At 36.2% G+C, this 21,959-nt stretch overlaps 1 protein-coding gene across 1 annotated transcript in view; it reads right to left on the bottom strand.

Annotated features, from left to right (window-relative positions):
- Positions 1–5,573: 5,573 nt before the first annotated feature.
- The window catches only part of LOC308703268 (alpha-2,8-sialyltransferase 8F-like), a gene marked incomplete at its 3' end in the record, with an annotated part of 34,323 nt that continues 17,937 nt past the window's right edge, over positions 5,574–21,959 (bottom strand). The window contains exons 6-7 of the mRNA XM_081386589.1: positions 6,823–6,906; positions 5,574–6,096 (exon numbers count right to left, since the gene is read on the bottom strand). Of these exons, the coding sequence (XP_081242715.1) occupies positions 5,574–6,096; positions 6,823–6,906 (607 nt within the window). The remainder of the gene's footprint in view (positions 6,097–6,822; positions 6,907–21,959) is intronic.

The raw sequence follows: 21,959 nt of genomic DNA on the forward strand, positions 1-21,959 counted from the left end.
ACAAATTGTTATTGAGAGTTGATGGAGATTGCGGGAATGTGTTTGGATGGCGACCACACCAGAGGATTCTTATGGGTTTGAAAACCTATAAATCATTTTTAAGAAAAGTTTCATTTTAATTACTTTGGTGTAACCAAGTAAAAATGACTCACATTTTCCATACTCCTTGAATTAATGTGAGTGTGTACACATCTTAATCATTATTTTCAAAAGTACATTTAAATATATAACTCAAAAACACATTAAATACACAAACATATTCCACTGTATTCCATATATATTTTAAAAGAATATTTATTTGCATGACTTTTCCAACAGAAATAACCACAATCCTTACTATTTTAAGTTAGAAACTCTGAGCCAGTAACTAATCCAGATTTTACTAAAGTAACAACCTGATTACATTCAGATTCACCGGTGTCTCACAAGAACAAAACAATATGAACTTTGACCTGTGACCAGTGGTCGAAGTAGGGCGGTAGCGGTACTCACACGCAGTACCGGCACTTCTGCATTTTACTCCAAAGCGTACTTGCACTTTTTCTTGCGTACCGCTATACTTCTCGCATGTAGCCGGTGTACTCTACCACTGACAAAAAAGCGTCAGTATCACGCCCATTTCACATACTCCGTTTGCAATGCGTATAGGGTGACCACCTGCTAAGCCCAAGGGGGGACAAGGGGTATGTTTTTGAGGGACAATGTGGGACACTGTCTGGCGCGGCGGTGCCCCACTGGCAGACTCACTGATAGTGGTTTACCCATTTCTAGCACACCACCTTGCATAGTATTAATAATGCCCTATTCTCCTAAACGTGTAACTTTTGATGTATGCTCATGAATAGGCCAACCAATGTATTTTTTTCTAAATAAAGACTCATAATATTTTGAACATTCAATGAATTGACAGATGTACTTCCACTTAAGATTTACTATTTAATTTTATTTATTTTTCATTACAATTTATTTACTTTAAATAAATTAATAAATTATAATATAAATTTATAGGATTAACGGAATTGTAGTTGCTCAACACCACAGGAACAGTTAAAAAAAAAAGTATTCGTATTCCCCTCCCTCCATGTCCGATTGAGAAGGACGTTTTGCAAAGGTCACAAAAAGCCCTCTCGGTATCCCCCTCAACACCTTTTTAAGCCACAAATATTAATTTCCCCATTCTTGTTTCTTGTACTTACACCTTCTCTTTTTAATTGATGATGGCGTTGGCTCTCAGACAGTCTCTTTCTCGAATTTTTCGAATTGGAAATCGCGCATCTGAAAGTTCCTTCCTTCCCAGTGTGTCTGGTATGTGCGTGCGTGCGCTGTCATGACAACAACGAAAAAGTTGACAACAACCTAGTCAGCAGTTCAACTGAGGGGTGGGTGTGGCAACAATAGCGTGCTGAAATGTCAAGTAATGTTCGTTTGTCTGCTTGGGGCTCGAGTATATAGAGCGACCAACTTTTTTTTGAGCAAGCATAGATTATGATTATGATTATGCGTGACACGGTCTCAATTTGCGTGACGCGTGAATTGGGCTTCAAACGCTGTGCGCGCACGCGCTACGCGGGACGGGTGGTCACCCTAAATGCGTAGCCTATGCGATGCGTATTTTTTTCCGCACCCATATTAACATAGAGCTTTCACACTGCTTGCGGATGCGGTCCGGCAATGCGTTCCAGGAGCGGTGCGTATACAGCAGTGCAACGATCATTTCTGCACCGAGTCTATTTTCGCTGTGCTGCAAGCGCTGATTTAAAGTGACAGCGCATGGTTCGTGGTCAAAATTTACACAGAATATGACACTGAAAATATAATAATCTCACTATAAATGCATTTAATTAAATAAAATGTAGTAATCTCACCATGTATTTTTGGACTTGCATACTTGGAGTAGTAGTTCCGTTTTCACACACACGCACGCACGCACAAACACACTCACACGACTTCTTTAAATACATTTATGTTGTTAATAAATATCAATAAATTGTTGTTGTACTTCATGCGGACTTAAGGTCTCGTGGACTTGAATTGCGCGTGCTCGCTGAGTCTACGAGTAACCCTTTAACTCTCTGAAGTGTGCTCAGCAGCGCCCCCTTTGTACCCTTGAACCCCTTTGTACCCTCTTCTGCGAAGCCCGCATAGATGCAGGCTCCACCCACTTCCTTGCGAAAGGCTAATCAGACAACGGATGGGAGGAGATTTCGCTCACGGATAATTGTTGACATGGCTGAGAAGAAAATATTACGGTTTTTATGACCTAGATGTACATTTTACCAGTTGTTACCTACAGTTTATACAAACATTATGGTCATCAACAAGTGGTTGATGTCTCAAACATAATAATAGTGCGTTGGATAATATGATCACATTATGATTCATTAAATAAATAGAACCGAATGTCAGGGCTTTACTGAAACCTGTAAATTCATCTGAAACTCATGCACATTTTCATTATGTGTTAAAATTGTAATCTTAGTTCAAATGGAACATTATGTATTATTATGTACAACTGTATACATCATTTAAATAAGCATGATGTATCTATTGTCTAATGCCCAGGGGGCATGCACAATATCAAAATATAGAACTGTAAAATTAGGCTGTGTAGTTGACGTGGAGATAAGACGTCGGAGTGTGATTTCTCCTGTCCAACAACAACCAGACCGTTATTTCCGGCGTGACGATCGAGTCTGTCCCGAAAATACCTCTCAATGCGCCCTCGTGGACTCGCGCCAAGGGCCCTGTAGGTCTGCACTACTTGACGTAGTGAATGAGGTGTGGACTCTGAGGAAGTCCACGAGTCCGGAGTGTGCCATTTGGGACAGGGCCAAATAGAGCGGATCATGTTGGAGTTGGAGCTTATCGAGGTGGAAAAACAGTTCATTTTAGTGAAATTATTCAAACTAAAAGGCAGAAACGAGAGAAGGCGTCAGAGGAGAAGGTACGTGCGACCCGTGAACCTGTTGACGGTTGAACCAAATTTAAAAATGACGGGCGGAAAGAAGAACATGGCGGAAATGCGTAGGAGGAAATGCGATGCTACCAAGCCGACCAATCATAGATCTTGCAGTCCGCGTTGTCGCGACGTGTAGTTAAATTTTTGAGGCGGTGTGCGTCAGGGTAACGTGAAGGGTACGACGTATGATACCCGTCTATGCATATGCTGCGCCGTACCTACTGCACGCACCCGACGCAGAAGTATAAATTGGCCTTTAGTAGGAATTTGCGAGTTCAGGAGTTTGCCATTAGAGCGAAAATGGTCCGCATAGTTAATATTCCCTCATGTACAAGCTCACGCGAACTCACCACACTGACCAACAAAAGGGTGAAAGTGAGTGGCTTATGTGTGAACTGTGCTTTATGCTATTGACACTACTCTAAGCTTTTTTGGTTGATGAAATTTCGTTGAAATATCGCTAATACAATGTCGAGACCATTACATAACATGGCTATAAAAGAGTGTTGCGCGTGTCTGTGGGGGCACAGAACTATTTTGCACATTACTTTAATTTTTATATACTTATTTTAAATTAAATTTTCATCTAAAATCACAAATAAACAATGGCTGTATGCAAAATCGCTCCCTATCCCCTACTCTACTATTCCCTACATTGGTCAATTAATTTGGTACACTTGAATGTGTGAACAATGCGTACGCCATCTTCTGCCGACACAGGAATTCAGCGCGACCCTCACAGTGTTTGGTTAGCGCACTCAATAATATCCGCTAGCAGGGTATCTGCAAGGGTTTTAAAATCACATTTAATGCTTTTTAAGACCTTTTTAAAGACCATTTTAAATCAGATTATACCATCCAGGCAGAGTAGAGCAATGTGTGTGGTAACATCGAAACCATAAAAGTACTGTAAAAACAAAGATTTAAACAAGTTTTATATAACAATAAATCTCACATTTCAACCTTTAAGCCCTTTTTATATTTATATTCATATAAATATGATTTTATAAATATCTTATCCTAATTGTTTACATTTTTAGAATGCACAGTAGCTTTTTTTAGATCCATCAGCTTAATGAAATAAAAAACTGCAGAAATATAGCGGTTACCCTGGTAAACCCTGTAAACAATGCAGCTGCTTTTTTTTTTTTTTTAGAAATGTGACGAGTTTCCAGGAATGAAATAAACTCCATAGGTAAACATTTTCATAATTCATCAACAGTATCTCATTGATTGCGAACTGATCTGAAAAGTGAGCCTGTAGAATGTGCAACAGTGCCTCGTATTTACTTTTACCTCGTTTTACAGCTAAATCATTGCCTTTTGAAGTTTAACTTTAATATTAAGCCATTTTTCGATTCCTGTTTTTCCATCCCCAAATTTAAAAGTGCTTGAAATTATAATTAATACTTTTCTTATAGCATTTAAGATATTTAAGACTTTTTATGGCCTTAAATTTGATTTAAAGGTGACATATTATGCCCCTTTTCACAAGATGTAGCCTAATATAAATCTATGGTGTCCCCGGAATGTGTCTGTGAAATTTCAGCTCAAAATACCAGATCATTTATTATAGTTTGTCAAATTTGCCCCTTTTTGGGTGTGAGCAAAAACGCGCCGTTTTTGTGTGTTCCTTTAAATGCAAATGAGCTTTAGCTCCGCCTTCGTTCAGAAGAGGGCGGAGTCTTTACTCAAGCTTCAGAAACTCCGGCAATAACAGAACAGGCCAATCTCCCTCATCCAGAATCCCAGAGTAACCAGTACGAGTGCAGCCTTACGGAGAGACTCAGGAAGAGCTTCTGAATGTTAGTGGAGACATTTCTGTAGTTGTTGTGGAGTTACACCGATCATCTCATCCTCATGTTGAACTTCTCCACAAGTGTCCACAGTTCCTGAGGTCTTTATAAGACAGCGGTGACATGTTCTGGTCAATAGTGTTCAGTGCTCGTCTGTGCTCAACCACAGAACAGCTTCAGGCTCTGCTCGAACTGCTCTGTTACACTGTTGTCGCTTGGGAAAACCAAATGGCGGTGCCGTGGGTGTAAACGTGCAGATTAAAGGCACACTATGCAAGATTTGTACCCTAATATAACAGCTTCGAAATCATTTTGATGGTAAACAAACTCGTAGTAGGGCGAATCATCCGATAGCAAAGCGGGGGTGGGGTGGGGGGGACGGCGCTGGCAAAACAGCAATGCAGGTTTGAGAGGTGGCGCCCTGACAAATCTTGCGAGAATCACGACTTGCTTTACAGCACGACGTCACATACATCAACAACATATGAAGCAGCCTCTATGGAAGACACTAGCACGCATTTCAGACGTGAATCAAGGCAGAGTCGACGAAGAAAACGAAGAAAGTGCGGTCAGAAGAGTGCAGAGACGGCCCTGCGTGAGTGGTATTTACAACAGTAACGTTAAATACAAGTACTCCACAGCGACTCTAGGGGTCGCTGTTTGAGAAAAACGGAAACTGCATAGTGTGCCTTTAAGGACCCAGTGTGCACTGGGGACCCAATTATAGCACTTAAACACGGAAAAAGGCAGATTTTCATGATATACCACCTTTAAGACTAAGGACCCGTGGAGACCCTGCGCTATGGGTTCGGAGACCACTACAAATGGCTGTGCCCGTTATCCGGGGTGTTTTCGGACACAGTCCGAGTGTGTGTTTGTGAGGAGCAGGGCTGCAGGTGCAGTGTCAGCGCCCCCTGGCTGTGGAGCTGCAGCAGCCGCACAAACTCTTCCGGCATCTTGTGCATGCGTCGGTGCGGGCGCTTCAGGTCATAATAATGGTATGGAATCGGCTGATCCTGCAGGTCGCTGTCGAACGGCCAGAATCCGTAAACGTGAACATGCTCACACAGTTCCAGTGCAGTGCTGATTAAAATAAACCCAGAGGAGAGGCGCACCTCCTGTAGGCCACGCCCCTTCCAGAACCGGTCCAGTGTCCGCAGGTAAGAGGGGCTGAAGAACACCACCGGCTGCTGAGGTCTGATTGGCTGGAGGACTTTGAGTGTTTTGATTGACGGTGATGTGCAGAACGTGTAGGCGAAGGCAGGAATAATGAGGGAGGCGTTTCCGTACACACTGACCCGCTCCACCAACGGATCCGGATTCTTCTCCAGGTTTTTATATCTATAGACACACACACACACACACACACACAAACAATATTGGTAACACTTTACAATTAAGTTCATTAGTTAACATTAGTTAATGTATTAACTATCATGAACTAACTATGAGCAATACATTTCTTACAGTATTTAGGGTTACACTATTTTAAGGTGTCATTGTTACAGTGTAACTATATATTTAAATACTGAGTAATATTAAGCAACTACATGTACTTACTATAGTATTATGTTTTAGTTGAGGGTTAATTACATGTAATTATGCATAATTTACTGTTATTACTATGGTAAGTACATGTAACATATGTAACAAAGACACTGTAAAATAAAGTGTTACCGTATTTAGTAATCTCTGTTAATGTTAGTTAATAAAAATACTGCTGTTCATTGTTTGTTTATGTTAGTTCACAGTGCATTAACTAATGTTAACAAATACAACCTTTGATTTTAAAAATGTATTAGTAAACATTGAAACTAATATTAACTAAGATTAATAAATGCTGTAGAAGTATTGTTCATTCTTAGTTCATGTTAACTAAGGTAGTAAACTAATGTTAACTAATGAACCTTATTGTAAAGTGAAAAAAAAAATCAAACTGTATGCCTGTATAGAACATATGAGAATAAAAGTGTCTATAATAAATAATAATCTCACTGAGAGGTGTGTGTGTGTGTGTGTGTGTGTGTGTGTGTGTGTGTGTGTGTGTGTGTGTGTGTGGATACTGACTCTCTATAAATCTGACTGGGGTTGATGGTAATCAGATCCGTCTTCAGTCCAACATCACTGTCATTAACCGCTGCCAAATTAAACCTGAAAAAGGAAAAGAAATCTTTGATTTCTGTGAAACAGGTGCAGCTTCAACCTTTTAAAAGTAAACCATAGGATCTAAAACATAAATGGTGTGTTGTCCAAGCTAAATTAATGTTGGGATCTACATTTATAAGTTATTATCCTTCAATGTGTTTATTAGAAAGATAATCTGATGCTGATTATTGATCATTTTCAATAATCACTTTACTATAAAATCATATTAACAGGGTTGTCATTTTAAAATGGTCTCCTACTGACAAACACAACAAACTCTAACATTTGTCCTTGGAGTACTCTGGATTAAAGCATCAGTCTTGATCACCTTGTTCTGCTAGTTAGTCATGAGTGAATTTCATGTTCACAGTCATTGTGACTTCCTGAAGTATGTGATGTGAAATATCAATGCTTAACGCTGTGCATATACACTCTATCTTCTCTGTCTGTTTTATTAGGCTACCTAGATAAGCATTCTCAAAAGAATTTGCTCTAAGGATGTACCCATCACCTATTGCACAGTAACAGCAGATATAGCCAGTTGAATATAAACCCCTCAGCTGAGCTGATAAGAGATGGCGTGTCCTGTGGATTCTGTGTAAATCCACAAAACTATTCAAAAAACTGTACAGTGATTAACCATTTTAACTATTCATAAACTAGATTTAAAAGAGTTCAAAGTCTATGTGATCTTTTGGTCTGCAGATGTGGCTCAGGTCCCTCCTCTAACGTGCATCTATCTCTTTCTAACTAATCTATCTTTCTTTCTAACAAATCTTTCTTTCAAACTAATTTATCTTTCTAACTAGTCTTTCTTTCTTGCTAATCTTTATTTCTTTCTAACTAATCTTTATTTAAAATTAATTTATCTTTCTAACTAATCTTTCTTTCTTTCTAACTAATCTTTCTTTCTTTCTAACTTTTTAACTAATCTACCTTTCTTTTTAACTAATCTTTCTTTCTAACTAATCTTTCTTTTAAACTAATCTTTCTTTCTTTCTTTCTTTCTTTCTTTCTTTCTTTCTTTCTTTCTTTCTTTCTTTCTTTCTTTCTTTCTTTCTAACTAATCTATCTATCTATCATCTATCTATCTATCTATCTATCTATCTATCTATCTATCTATCTATCTATCTATCTATCTAATCTTTCTTTCTAACTATTCTTTCTATCTAACTAATCTTCTTTCTTCCTTTCTTTCTAACTAATCTTTATTCTTCTTTCTTTCTTTCTTTCTTTCTTTCTTTCTTTCTTTCTTACCTATCTATCTATCTATCTATCTATCTATCTATCTATCTATCTATCTATCTATCTATCTATCTATCTATCTATCTATCTATCTATCTATCTATCTATCTATCTATCTATCTATCTATCTATCTATATTTCTTTCTAGCTAATCTATCTATCTTTCTTTCTTTCATTCGTTGTTTTAGTTTGGTTGTTCTGTTCCTGTGTCTTGTTCCCTTATCTAAGTCTGTCTTGTTTCAAGTTTATTTATTAAATCTGTTGCTTTTGGATCCTGCTCCCTCCGTTGATTCAACCCTGCATCGTCACAGAGTGGCGAACAGAAAGTCAACAGAACAACCAAACTAAAACAACATCACAAATGACAAGAACCCACAAACACTGAACCAAGACACAGGGTATAAATACAGTGACTAACCAGCTAAACAAGATAACAAGGGGGCGTGACTAAGAGAAAACACCTGGGGATACTAATAAACTAGAAAAACTACAAAGGACTACAAAACATGACACAGAACAGGAAATAACTAAAGTCGAGGGAAACACAAGACAGGAATCATTACATGGATAGACAGGCTATATATCAAATTGATATTAATATCTTTAAACAAACAGAAGAAATGTACCTAACATTGTCAGAAGACAGTTTTATGAAGTGGAAATATGCAGGCTAAAAGTAGGACTTATAATCTGTAACAATATCTGTTGAGAAAAATGGGATGTTATCTGGCATATTAAAATACAAATAAAAAGTGTAATGAAAGTATAATTATTGGTCCTGGAACAGCCAGGATGATTTTATTGTAAAATAGGTGTACCGATTAAAGAGACAGAATCTGTGAGCATAGCTCAGACTCGAAAAGCCAACAGTGGTGCGTGCCAGATCGTCTCCCACACTGTATTACAGAGAAGAGCTCGTACTTCAGAACGCTAGAGGCTGAAAGAGCTGTAAAACGATAATTATGAAAATTTAAGGGAGGCACTGACAACAAAATAAGTCTTAAAGTTAAATAATAGTTTATGATGGAGTGAAAATGGTAATTGAAGGAATATAGGTACGGGTTAATGCCCGACGAGGTGTCCATTATCAGGTTTTAATGGACGACAGCGAGGCGTGAACCGTCCGACGCGCAGCGGAGTCCATTAAGTAAGGGATAATCCACGGCTAGCCATGCATTAAAGGATTTTAATGCACGACGTAGAGGCGAAGTTCGCGTCGGGTGGTTGCCTCTACGAAGTGCATTAAAACCTGATAATGGACACCTCGAAGGGCATTAACCCGCTTATACCATGGTTACTTACAAAAGAAAGAAATATTTAATCAATTAATAATACTTTAATGTGTTTTAGAGTAAAAATCGTGAGGGTTTTTATTTAAGTCGAGCGCACTATTTAATATCTCCCGTATACAGGCGTTGCCAAGCAACGTGGCCACAGCGACCCGACCGCAGCCGTTGATCAGTGAGTTTGAGCCAGCGCAATCATTTAGAACTGTCATCAGGCAAATTGACGGGACGCCTTTCCTAGATGTACATTATCACTTTCTAATGGACACCCTGCAGCCAATCAGAATCGAGTATTCACCCAGACCATGGAATAATTGCAAATAACAGACAATGAAGGAAATGGGAGATAAACTATTAACAATAAACTTGTTAACAATGCAAAGAGTAACAACTTTAGAAACGAGAAAAGATGTCCCGCAAGGACTCTCTCGGCTGTCCACGCCTCCGTATGAGAGTTTTACAACAGAGTCAGGGTGAGTTTGAGGGTTCAGAGAACTCCAATATCTGATACACAACACATAAAGTGAAAGCAGGAAATCAAATACTGTTATGTTAAATGTAGCTAGTATATACTTTTAATATTGAATGATTAGTCAGAGGTTAATGTAGTAAATACAGAGGACTAAATACAAATATTCAGATAGAAAGAAATGAAGTAGGATGCTAAGAGGAAAACAATAAGAATAATTAAAAATTATTGTGATGTATTAAATAAAATAAAATTGTGCCTATAGAAACTTTATTTACAGAGATATAAAGTCAGCCAGTCTAACATGGGAACCCATTTACTGAGGGTTTAAGTAGAAAAGTGACTAAAACTTTAGAACAAGTAATAGTGTCATTAAAAACAAAAATTAGTTTCTGAAGCGAGACTTAAGTACCATAAGAAGTTAGTAAGAACTTCAAAAGACAAGAGAGCGTTAATATTGGTAAAGAGAAGTTTCAGAGTCCGGAAGAAGAGATGGAAAAAGACACTGGGACTTTGACTATGCTAGTCTGACTTTTAACCCAAAATTAAATGAAGAATAGTTTATAAGGAATATTAGACTTATAAATCATGTCAAGTCATACTGCAAACATAAGTACACAGGTAGGAGTTAAAAATTACATAACCATATAGTGCCTATGCTGACAGGAGGTTAAAGCATTAGAAAATGCATATAGGTGAGCCGAGATTTTGCTACAAGAGAAACGTGTATCTGTCTTAGTTATAAAGACAAATATAATGACCGTTTACTGAGAGAGATATTCCTAGGTCAAAAAAAAAAGGGAAAAGATAGTAATAACTACATAATATGAATAATAAGAAGTGATCAATAAATATGTAAATTACATAAGTGGACAAACAAACAAACATAAATAGAATATTTCATATTTTATAGGCTACTTTAGTCTTGAACAAAAGTTTAAATAATGACTACAGCAGAGAACATGCTAAATACTTCAGCAACTTAGAACAGGGCTTGGTACGCTGATAAAGGTTCAAAAATGAGACTGAACTATAACGGGTTTTCTACAGGAAAACTTTGCTACTTTAAGGTAAGAAAATATAATTTATTTAAAAATATGTAATTAAGGGCTAGCAGCAAGAAATTGTTAATTCATTTATTAGAATAACAAGATAAGGCAAGGCAAAACAAGTTAATTTATATAGCACATTTCATACACAATGGTAATTCAAAGTGCTTTAGAAGAAAATAAAATAATCAAAAGAAATACGAATAAATATTACAGTTTAGACAAACATTAAATAAAATACTGTACAAACAGTCAAACGAACATAAGCAAGAAGAACGAGCTATAATTAGTGAAAAGTTAATTATAACTATACATGAAGTATGGATTTTTATACGGAAATTTATACAAAAACTTATATTGTAAACTTCTTAGATTAGGAGAGCTGTTAAAAATGGCAAATTCAAAGAGTATTATAATAATGCATGTTTAAGTTAGCGACAAGATACAATGTTTTGAACTGGAGGAAAAAGACTGATAGATGTTTTATTAACATCTGAGAAACTAAGAATAACAGATTGATCTAATAAATGCGGTTAGATAAGAGAGGTCTATACCAATTGAAGAAGTTGTGAAAGAAGGAAAAACGTTTTTTATGTATATATAGGCTATATATATTTATTTTTTTAAGGAAAAAATATTATTATACTAATGGTAGAAGGTTTTAAAGGAGTTGAAATGCCTATCATTCCAGCTGCTCAAGATAGCTAAGGAAACACCCTGGACAGTGAAATCTAAATTTAATAAGTTGATTGAGGACTCAATAAAGTAAAACTCTTTAAAGGGTTAGTTCACCCAAAAATGAAAATTCTGTCAGTAATTACTCACCCTCATGTTGTTCCAACCGCGTAAGACCTTCGTTCATCTTCAGAACACAAATTAAGATATTTTTGATGAAATCTGAGAGTTGTCTCACTCCTCCATAGGCTGCTAGGTGACCGAAACTTGCTGGCCCAGAAACGTTATTAAAGAGATCGTTAATATAGTCCAAGTGACTCCAGTGGCTCAATCTTAAGTATGTCAAGCGACGAGAATACTTTTTGTGCGCAAAAACAAACAAAAATAACGACTTTATTCCACTATTCATTTCCTTCTCTCTGAGCCTCTAGTTGGTTCACGTAGTGTTTTTGCGCAGCGCGTCTGTGTTACACGTCACCATGTAGGCTCACTATTGGCCGACGCCGGTCATGTGTGTGATGCGTGATGACGTGCAACACAGACGCGCAGCGCAAAAACACTACGAGGCCCAGAGAGAAGGAAATGAAAAGTGGAATAAAGTCGTTATTTTTGTTTGTTTTTGCGCACAAAAAGTATTCTCGTCGCTTGATATACTTAAGATTGAGCCACTGGAGTCACTTGGACTATATTAACGATCTCTTTAATAACGTTTCTGGGCCAGCAAGTTTCGGTCACATAGCAGCCTATGGAGGAGTGAGACATGGCTCAGATTTCATCAAAAATATCTTAATTTGTGTTCCGAAGATGAACGAAGGTCTTACGCAGTTGGAACAACACGAGGGTGAGTAATTACTGACAGAATTTTCATTTTTGGGTGAACTAACCCTTTAAAAGCTGTAGACGTTGTGTTAAAATTGCCTAGGAAGTCAAGTTTGAGGATTTAATGCTTTTAAAGTATATATACAAAAGATTATTATGTTTAACAAGTTTGAGTTTAAGAGTTTTAGATTTTGGGATTTGAAGTGGTTTATACGCATAAAATACATAGCTTAATGGGTTACATTAAAACATGTTATTGCTAGCAAATGATGAAGCATAATTACATATTAGAAAAAAAAAGTGTTGTAGTTTGTGCCGAATGTGTGAATATAAAACCAGCTTTACCCAAGTATTAATAATAATACATTTATTTTACATAGCACCTTAAAAAGTTGCTTTCTCAAAGTGCTTTACAGGCAATCCAAGAGGGAAAACTACACATTTTAAATACAAATACAAACAACTAAAATGGAAAATCAAGCAAATCCTAAAATAAGAAGAGTTTTAAGAAGAGATTTAAGTCACTAAAGTGTTGCTTCAATGCTGTTGTATTGTCAGTAACTTTACCCTAAGTATCTAGTGCAATTATAACTAGACTAATGAGACAAAAACATTAGGACATTTGAATATTGATATTGATACAATATGATATCAATTAATAAAATAAAATAAAAATAAAAACATACCTTGCTTCTGAGAAAAAGTTTAGCAGTGCTGTGGAAAAGATATTCCGAGTTGGAATTTTTGACCGAGGTCAAATATGCTTGATTTGACAAACAACTACAGTTAGAGAGCCTCAAATGTAGAAACATTGCAGTGAGGAAGAAGAAAAATAACAATAAAAGCAAAACATTATAATAAAAGGACGACTGATATCTTATGTTGTAACAACTATTAATAGCCAGATAAAAAGTCATAAAAAAGGAAACAGGTTTCTTAAAAAAACGTACAATTGTTTGTAAAACTATGTGCACTGAAGACTGAAGATTTCAGTTTGAAGTCAGACGCAGAAGCATGTTAGGGGGAGTCATTTTTCTCCTGGTACAGCCTAGCAGGCAGAGCTCACGGGAGTAGCTCAAGGTCGCTCGACAGGAGTTTTACCAGACACAGCAATACATGGAGAAACAGGGTTTGATTTAAACTGTTTTGTAAAACGGGAAAATAGACTGCCAGGTAAACAAACTGATTTAGCTCTGAAGCTAAAAAAATGTTGGGGGGACTTAACCTCTTGTATAGACTAAACCTTTTTCTGAACCTTTTAGCAGACAATTTTAAAGAAAACACAGTGATATGATATTAATACAGCTGAGCTTGACTTAAAGAAAAGTAATGAAACTGAAACAATGTATAATATATAACAGATAATTGACCAAATTTAACATTAGTGAGAATTAAATTACAGTAAGTTTTGACTGATAACAAGATGTTCCTAAATGGGGACAGACATTATAATATTACTATTGTTAATGTTAAAGATATAATACTATTGTATATGTTAAAGATATGCAACAATTATTATTGAGTTATTTAAAAGTCAAATATGGAGGTTGACTATAGTGAACAAGAAATAAGATATTAAAATAATTAAGTGGGTTACATACAGTATTATAGTAGTACATGGATTTTTAGGAAGTCCTAGCAACTGGCGTTGCATGAGTGCACTCCCAATGCTGGGTCGCACAAGGAAAGGAATTTGTTGTTAACCCCAATGCCAAACAGATATGTGGATGATCCACTGTGGTGACCCCTATAACGGGAGAAGCCGGAAGAAACATAGAGAGAGAAAGTGGATGGATTGTCGGATTTAATTTAGAAAAATTAATTTAGAAAAATTATAATAATAATAAAATAATAATGTACATAACAAAAGTAAATGTATAATTGTTACTACAGTGGAAGAGATAGTGACTGCAATAGACTGACCACATAAGGATATTTAAAACAAAGACAAGGTTTGAATATTGATTAACTGAAATTAGTTTTAATATAAAGTATTAAGATATGCAGCAGAGTGATCAAAATGCAAGAACAACTGTTAATAGCCTACTAATAAAAGTTGCAGGCAAGATGTGACAAATGAACTTAATATTTTTCATTTTACAGCTATTTAACAAACTGAAAATCAACAAGTACTGCATAGAAAGTGACTGTAAGAAATGTCTGAATAAGCTTACATGGAGATTAGCCATTTACAGATGTAAAAATAATAAAAGTGAGGATAGTTGACAAAGAAACTTGGAGTTATTAGAACATTTCTTCTGATTTAAAAGGAATTTGATCCTTGCTATAAAAAACAAGGTGACAAATTAAATTTAACAATAAAAGTATGATTAAGATAAAGCATAGCTTCTTCAGTTAGAGATAACTAGAGAGGTATTATCAAGACTGAAGCTAATTTAATGATAAATTGACAAAGAAGATTGTCAACAAACAATGAAAGAACCTAGTGTGTTGTTGTCTGCCAGGAATGTAGGATGAGTTATCCTCAAAGTCATAAGGACTGACCCAGTGACTATCGGCGAGCACATGGATGCATAGGACTGTTTATGTAACAGGGTTGCAGTGGACTAAAGGCGGTGAATGTTTGAAAGACATTAACCAAAGTAATTTGCTGGTAAATATGGTAGGCAATAGGCCTAGAATTTGGGGCATGGACCTTTGGGGATTTACCCATTTAGGGCAAAATTACGGAACAAAGGTGTACAGAGAAATCAGACTTGGAAACAGCTGGGTATTTCTAGCGTCGTAAATATGGTCATAATGTATTGAAATAAATACAAATGACGTACAAAGCAAGTGGCTGCTAGTTTTGTCCCAGGAGACTAGGGAGAGAACTAGAGAGCCTAAAATCTTGCTTTGAAGAAGGCAAAATATTCCAACCAAAGTGAGAACTGGTTAATGGAAACAATTGCTAAAAGCTATTAACAATATAGCGCAGGGATAGACAACTCCAGTCCTGGAGGGCCACTGTCCTGCAGAGTTTAGCTTCAGCCCTGATAAAAACTCACCTGCCTGTATCTATCTAGTAATCCTGAAAACACTGATTGCCTTGTTCAGGTGTGTTTAATTAGGGTTGGAGCTAAACTCTGCAGGACAGTGGCCCTCCAGGACCGGAGTTGTCTATCCCTGATATAGCGTAAGAATGTATCACAATAAAACATCTCCCAAAAAGGGGGAATGTGATTAAATGCATAATATATTTTAAAAATGTAAAAATAAAAAATGACAAAGTCCCAATGACATGATTGAAAGGCAGAGCTGATCCTGTGTGCCAGTGAACTTCTGGAAGGGGGAGAGCCTGCTAGCAGAGGTTCACTCAGCACCACAGGCTGGTCTTCAAGGAAATAGTGAACAGGACCACCAGCAAAGCACCTCGATTGCCTGTGCCAAGAGAAAGAGCTGGCACAAGATTAACAAAACGGTAAAATATTAAAAGTTTTGATGTGGGTAGAGTGATACTTTGGAATTTACTTATCAAAAACAATTAAAGTAAATAGTCCAAAAAGAGGGAAGAATAATGCTGAAATATAGAAAAATCCTGCTAATATAAATCAATTGCTGTGGGTAAATGATAATTATTGATTGTTTAAATGATTATGGATGTAGCAGCAATTTGGCATTTTGTTGATTTTACTGTAGCCTAACTGTACAAGCGATTTAAGTGAACTAAAGCTTTTTGGGAGCAAAAGAAAGCAGGAAGTTGTGCTATAAAGCTAATGTGGAAAATCTACAAAGATAGAAAGTGGAAAAATATATTTAATAATACATAAAGGAAGAACATTTGAATAGTGCACTATGGAACTACTGAAATTATGGGATTCTCATATCTGCATAATCTTGCTTGAGGAATCCACCGTATAAAGCACTAGAAATAGGTGAAGTAAATTAGGGTCGAAAATTGGAGAAAATTTAAAAAACCCAATGATATTAGTATTATAAACGGAAAGAACAAGATGTTTTAAAGTGAATGTCATGATAGAAATATTGAATAGGAAGGTCAACGGAGATTATTCACTGTAAGGGGAATCTACCTTAAAGGAACATTACAGGAAATTAAGATTTTGACGACAAGAGAGAAAAATATACTTTTGGTTAGAACTGGAATATTTGGGGAAAATGGAAAGACATCTGCAAACACTGCAACAGTATAGTCATTCTTAGCTAAGTGTAAGAAGAACATTCATGGACAAATTAAATATGAATTGTGTAAGAATGTAATTTAGAAAATGGCATAGAAGCAAATCCTAAAAGTCTTAATATGGAGACTTATTTGGTGATAATGAAACTAATATTTTGAAAACTATTAAATAATATGAAGAATATTCTAGCATTGGCTAGAAGGAAAAATAACCAAGAGATAATGGTAATATAAGATAAAATAATACATGAATAGGAGGCTAATTCCTCCTACTTGTAGTAAGAGTGAGTAATGAAAAATGATATAAAACATGGGTTATTTTAAACATCATCCTAAATTTCATGATAAAATAAAAAATGATAATAGACAGTATTTCTTTTTGAAAAAAATAAAATAAATGTGTGCATGTACTTGGCAGCAGAAACAAAGAGTGATATTAAATCACGAATACATGATGATAGCATATGGAGCAGGTAGGCCAATGATATTTAATGAGGGTCACATAAAATAGATTAGGATTATGGAAAATATTGCAGTATCTATTATATTAAAGTATTCTAATATGCAGAAAGAAGACTAGAAAGACTAGAAAAATTGGGAGAGAAACTGGAAAGGATGGTCAATCAACTTCTGGAAGAGTTGAGAAAACAACTTAAAGTTAAAGGAACACTCCGACTTTTTGGGACTTTAGCTTATTCACAGTATCCCCCAGAGTTAGATAAGTCCATACATACCTATTTCATTTCTGTGCGTTCTGGAAGTGTTATTTGACGCACCCACCGCTAGCCTAGCTTAGCACAAAGACTGGATGTAAATGGATAAGGTAGCATACAAATCCCAATAAGTGACAAAATAATGCAAACATTTTCCTATTTACATGTTGTGATCTGTATAGTCACAGCGTGTACAAATAACAAGGCTATATGAGACAGAGACCATTTTTAATCGTATAAATACTGGGAACTATATTCTCACTAGGCGTAGGAGCACAGCTACTTGGGCGGAGTGATTAGCGCAGCACACGAGACGCCCTGTGGTGAGGAGCAGAGTTCGCTCAGAGTTGGAGTAATAGAGTCAGCAATTACTAGATAGTAAATTTATAGTTTACAATCATGGGTGTTCGCTGTATCTTGTCTTACAGCTTCCAAAGTTTGTAACTCCTCGTCTGTGTATTCTGGCTCAAAACTATATGGATCTGGATCTTGGTTTGATACCCAGTAAAATTCCTCTGACAATTCCTCAAAGTCAGCCATGATCACGAGTCATGTTCGTTACTAGCTAGTTAGTCACGTTTGTTTTGTTTACTGAACCATCAACATGGCGTCTCGTGTGCTGCGCTAATCACTCCGCCCAAGTAGCTGTGCTCCTACGCCTAGTGAGAATATAGTTCCCAGTATTTATACGATTAAAAATGGTCTCTGTCTCATATAGCCTTGTTATTTGTACACGCTAAATAGGAAAATGTTTGCATTATTTTGTCACTTATTGGGATTAGTATGCTACCTTATCCATTTACATCCAGTCTTTGTGCTAAGCTAGGCTAGCGGTGGGGGCGTCAAATAACACTTCCAGAACGCACAGAAATGAAATAGGTATGTATGGACTTATCTAACTCTGGGGGATACTGTGAATAAGTTAAAGTCCCAAAAAGTCGGAGTGTTCCTTTAATTTAGTATGTTTCCATAACAAACAAAAAGAAAATTAGCTCATTATGAATAATAGGGGCTAGTAGACATGGTAATGTTGACCTGATTGGCACTTCTGGATGCAGGCTTATCATGCAAGTGTTTGAGAACAGCAAGAGAGCAGATGAGGACAAACAAGCTCTCATTATGATCCATGCAAGAGCACCAAATGGCCTTGACTGAATCTGGAACCCTTCCAAAGAAGGGGGCGGAAATAGCATAAGAAGTCCTACAGTATATAGTTTGTATATGCCTCTTATTCAGTCAAATAGACTGTACCACAAGATAGACTGTAAAAGCCAGAAACGGCCACTCTGCATCCACCAGCACTGAGACTTTAGCTGGGGTCAGTTAAACCTTTTGGGAAATCCTGGTAAATATTATTACTTCATTATTTTAATGATTTATAATAAATAAATAAAATAAGAACCGTAGAACTAAAAGGACTATTATTGTCATGATAGAAACACGGAAGCAAGTGCAAGTTAACTCCTTCTCTTTATTGAATAATAAGTTGATGATAGATGCAGTCCAGAGTGAAACAGGATAGTGGCGCAGGGACTTCGATGGTCAGATGTGTGCCGTGATGAAGAGTGGTGACGTGACGTGACAATTCCAGGGTGAACATCCACGGGAACACGAACAGGAAACGATGAGACACCAAGACTGGAACGAAGACGAGATCACACACCGGGAACCACATACAACGATCTGACAAAGGATATGAGAATTGAGTGAGTATATATAGGTGCTGAGATGAGCTGCAGCTGGTGACGGGAGTGATGAGCTTAATTGCTGATGAGTGATGATCAGCCGGCACGCCCACACAATCAGCACGCAACACACAACAACAGAAACACGAGACAAGAAAGAGGCATAGGATTTATGAACCGTGACAATTATGAAGTGGGTGTTTGATATTGTAAACATGAATGTACTTACTGTATGATAAAAAGTAATAATTTTATGTCATCTATAATGCCAAGTGTTTATGGTTTTTACTGACTGATAAATACATGTTGATTTAAGAAAACAAAATATATTATTGTAAATGAATAAAGAATAATTTAATTGTATTATGTGAAAAGGTATTATACAGTAACAAACAAATCTTGGGTTAGAAAAGATTATACCTTTTAGATTTAATTAAGGAGACGTTTAGGGTGAGAACTCCTGATAAGACGATTTAATTATTGGGTTAATTTTTGAGGATTTAAAATGTGTGTGATGCCACCAAATACTGATGTAACAAAGTATGAACCTTATAATGGGGATGTTAACATAATTCATAGTAAGAAATTACGGAAAATAATGTTGTTGTTTTTGCTTTTGAAATATTCTTAAATCTTTATGAATTAAAGAATTCATTGGCTTCAGTGGGCTTTGAATGTATATAATATTTTAAGGAAATTAAAATATATACTAATTAAAGAGGAACAACTCTTATGACCGTAGGGCATGTTAAAAGATGAACTTGTAAATTTAATATTAAATATAAAAGGTTTAAAGATGGACATTATTAACTTGAGAGATTGTTTGCAAACTTTACAATGGGAACCTTATGTATAACAAGGAATAAATTGATTTATTGACTTATATAATTTATGTTTGAACATATACAGTGTTCTCAGAAATTAAGGGAAACATTAGAAGGATTACTCTGGATACAAAGGTTTAATTACTGGGTTATTCTGATTATAGTAAACGTATGAAATGTAACCATAATTAACCAGATAAATAATTGTAGGATGTGATATGTTTATGCAACAATTACTACAAAAGGGGTTTGTTATATTTGATGGTACAGTTTTGATATCTGAGAATCTGTTAATGCTTAAGAAATGATTACTGGATTTAGTGTAAGATATTTGAATGAGAAAATTAGTTGCTTGAAAATATTTGACCCAGAGGTTTGGAACTGGACGTTTACAAGCAATAATAAAAAAGAAACCTTGTGCACTGTTTGAACATTGAATAAATTTCAAGACTGCTTCAAACCAAGGGGGATGTTAAATTTTGTAGTTGGGGCAAAAAAAACCATCATACCCCAAATACTAACTTTGTGCCCTAAAGACCCTAGGAGATGTAAGCGGCTCACGTTTCCACGTTTCACCTGGAAGCGCAACCGCTAGCTGGGCTAGGGGTGGAGCCGCGACCTCTGGGGAAGACCGGGTGCTTTAAGTAATGGATTCTTTTTGAGATCCAAATTGGCCTAATACATGATAAACAAGCAGAGCACAAAGTTTTGCCCCTTGATAAATAAATAATTTTTAATACAATTACAAAAGAAATATAATTGATTATTTCTGTTATGGGAACCAGAAAACAAAACTGGGTGAAATGTTGCATGAACTGTAACAAACCAATCTATTTAAGAATGATGGACAAATGTCCATGTTATTGGTAAAGTTTGATGAAGTGAACAAAGTTTGTGCTACAATTATGAGAATGAAGGATAAAGAGTCAGGATAATTGCATGAAGGGGGTGTTGTATAATATCAAGAAAATGCAATTACCTGCCTCCTTGTTTATTGTAGATGCCTTTTTGTTACACATATTTAGCCAATGTATTGGATAGAATGCATTGCATTCAATGTTATTATTTATTTTGTTAGTAAAAGATGGCTTATATTGTTTTGGCATAGATGTACAGTAATTGGTTTTGTATGTATATGTGACTGTGCCAACCCATGGTAAGAGGAGCAGAAAAGTGTGATAATGTGTGTGCGCTAGACTCCTAGAACTGTAAATGAACTCAGCCATCTTAGTTGAATTTACTGTAGTTCAAGGACATGAAGAGGTGGACCGCTTGCACCTGCCTGGAGAAGGATCTGGGAAACTTTGGAGGAGTTTGAAGGAGTGACAACCCAACGCCTGTTGTAAACAACAGAAGTATAAAAGACTGAAGAACTGATTTGCCCTTGTGGATACTGATACGCCAGTGCCCCCGACGCCTAGAAGCCCAGAGCTGAGGACAAGAAACCCCAAGCAGAAGAGAAGAAGCCCAGAGCTTACTACACCTTTGATTCAAGACGTGATTATTTTATTTTACACTTAAACGATGAAGTTTTATTTGCCTTTATTATAAAAAAAAATATTTTGTTTATTATAAAAAGAAAAGTAACCAATTAAAATAAATTTAATTGATTACAAAATCTGCCTACTGAGACTTAGATTTATGATGCTGGAAGACTTTTAATGCGAACATACCACAGGGGAGTCTTCTGACCAAATTGTAAGTACTTTTTGAATGCTTACGGTTTAGGTCAGATTTGACTTTCTTTACCTTACCTGAGAATAATAAATAAACAGGTAAAAGGTGTTAAGATTAAAGTACACACCGTAAAACAGTAGAAAGGAAAAGGTGGGAGGTGGAGTTGTTATTTTTGTGCACAATGATTTTCAGTTCATATTAAGGAAGGATCTTACGTAAATTCTGATGAAAGTAATGTCGAATCTGTGTTCTTGGAAATACTCTCTTGCTCTCAGTTTGGCGGAAGAAATGTTATTATTGGATGTATATATCGCCCACCTGACAGTAATGTTAATTGTTTCAATGTTGCACTTTCTGCTGCTTTGGATGTTATTAATGATGAAGGAAAACTATGTTTTCTACTTGGTGATTTTAATATTAATATTTTTCAAAGTGAAAGCCATGCTTCAACAGCTGATTTTTTAAATGTATTGTTTTCA

This window comes from Scardinius erythrophthalmus (genome assembly GCF_964197995.2).
Source record: "Scardinius erythrophthalmus genome assembly, chromosome: 15".
Lineage (NCBI taxonomy): Eukaryota > Metazoa > Chordata > Actinopteri > Cypriniformes > Leuciscidae > Scardinius > Scardinius erythrophthalmus.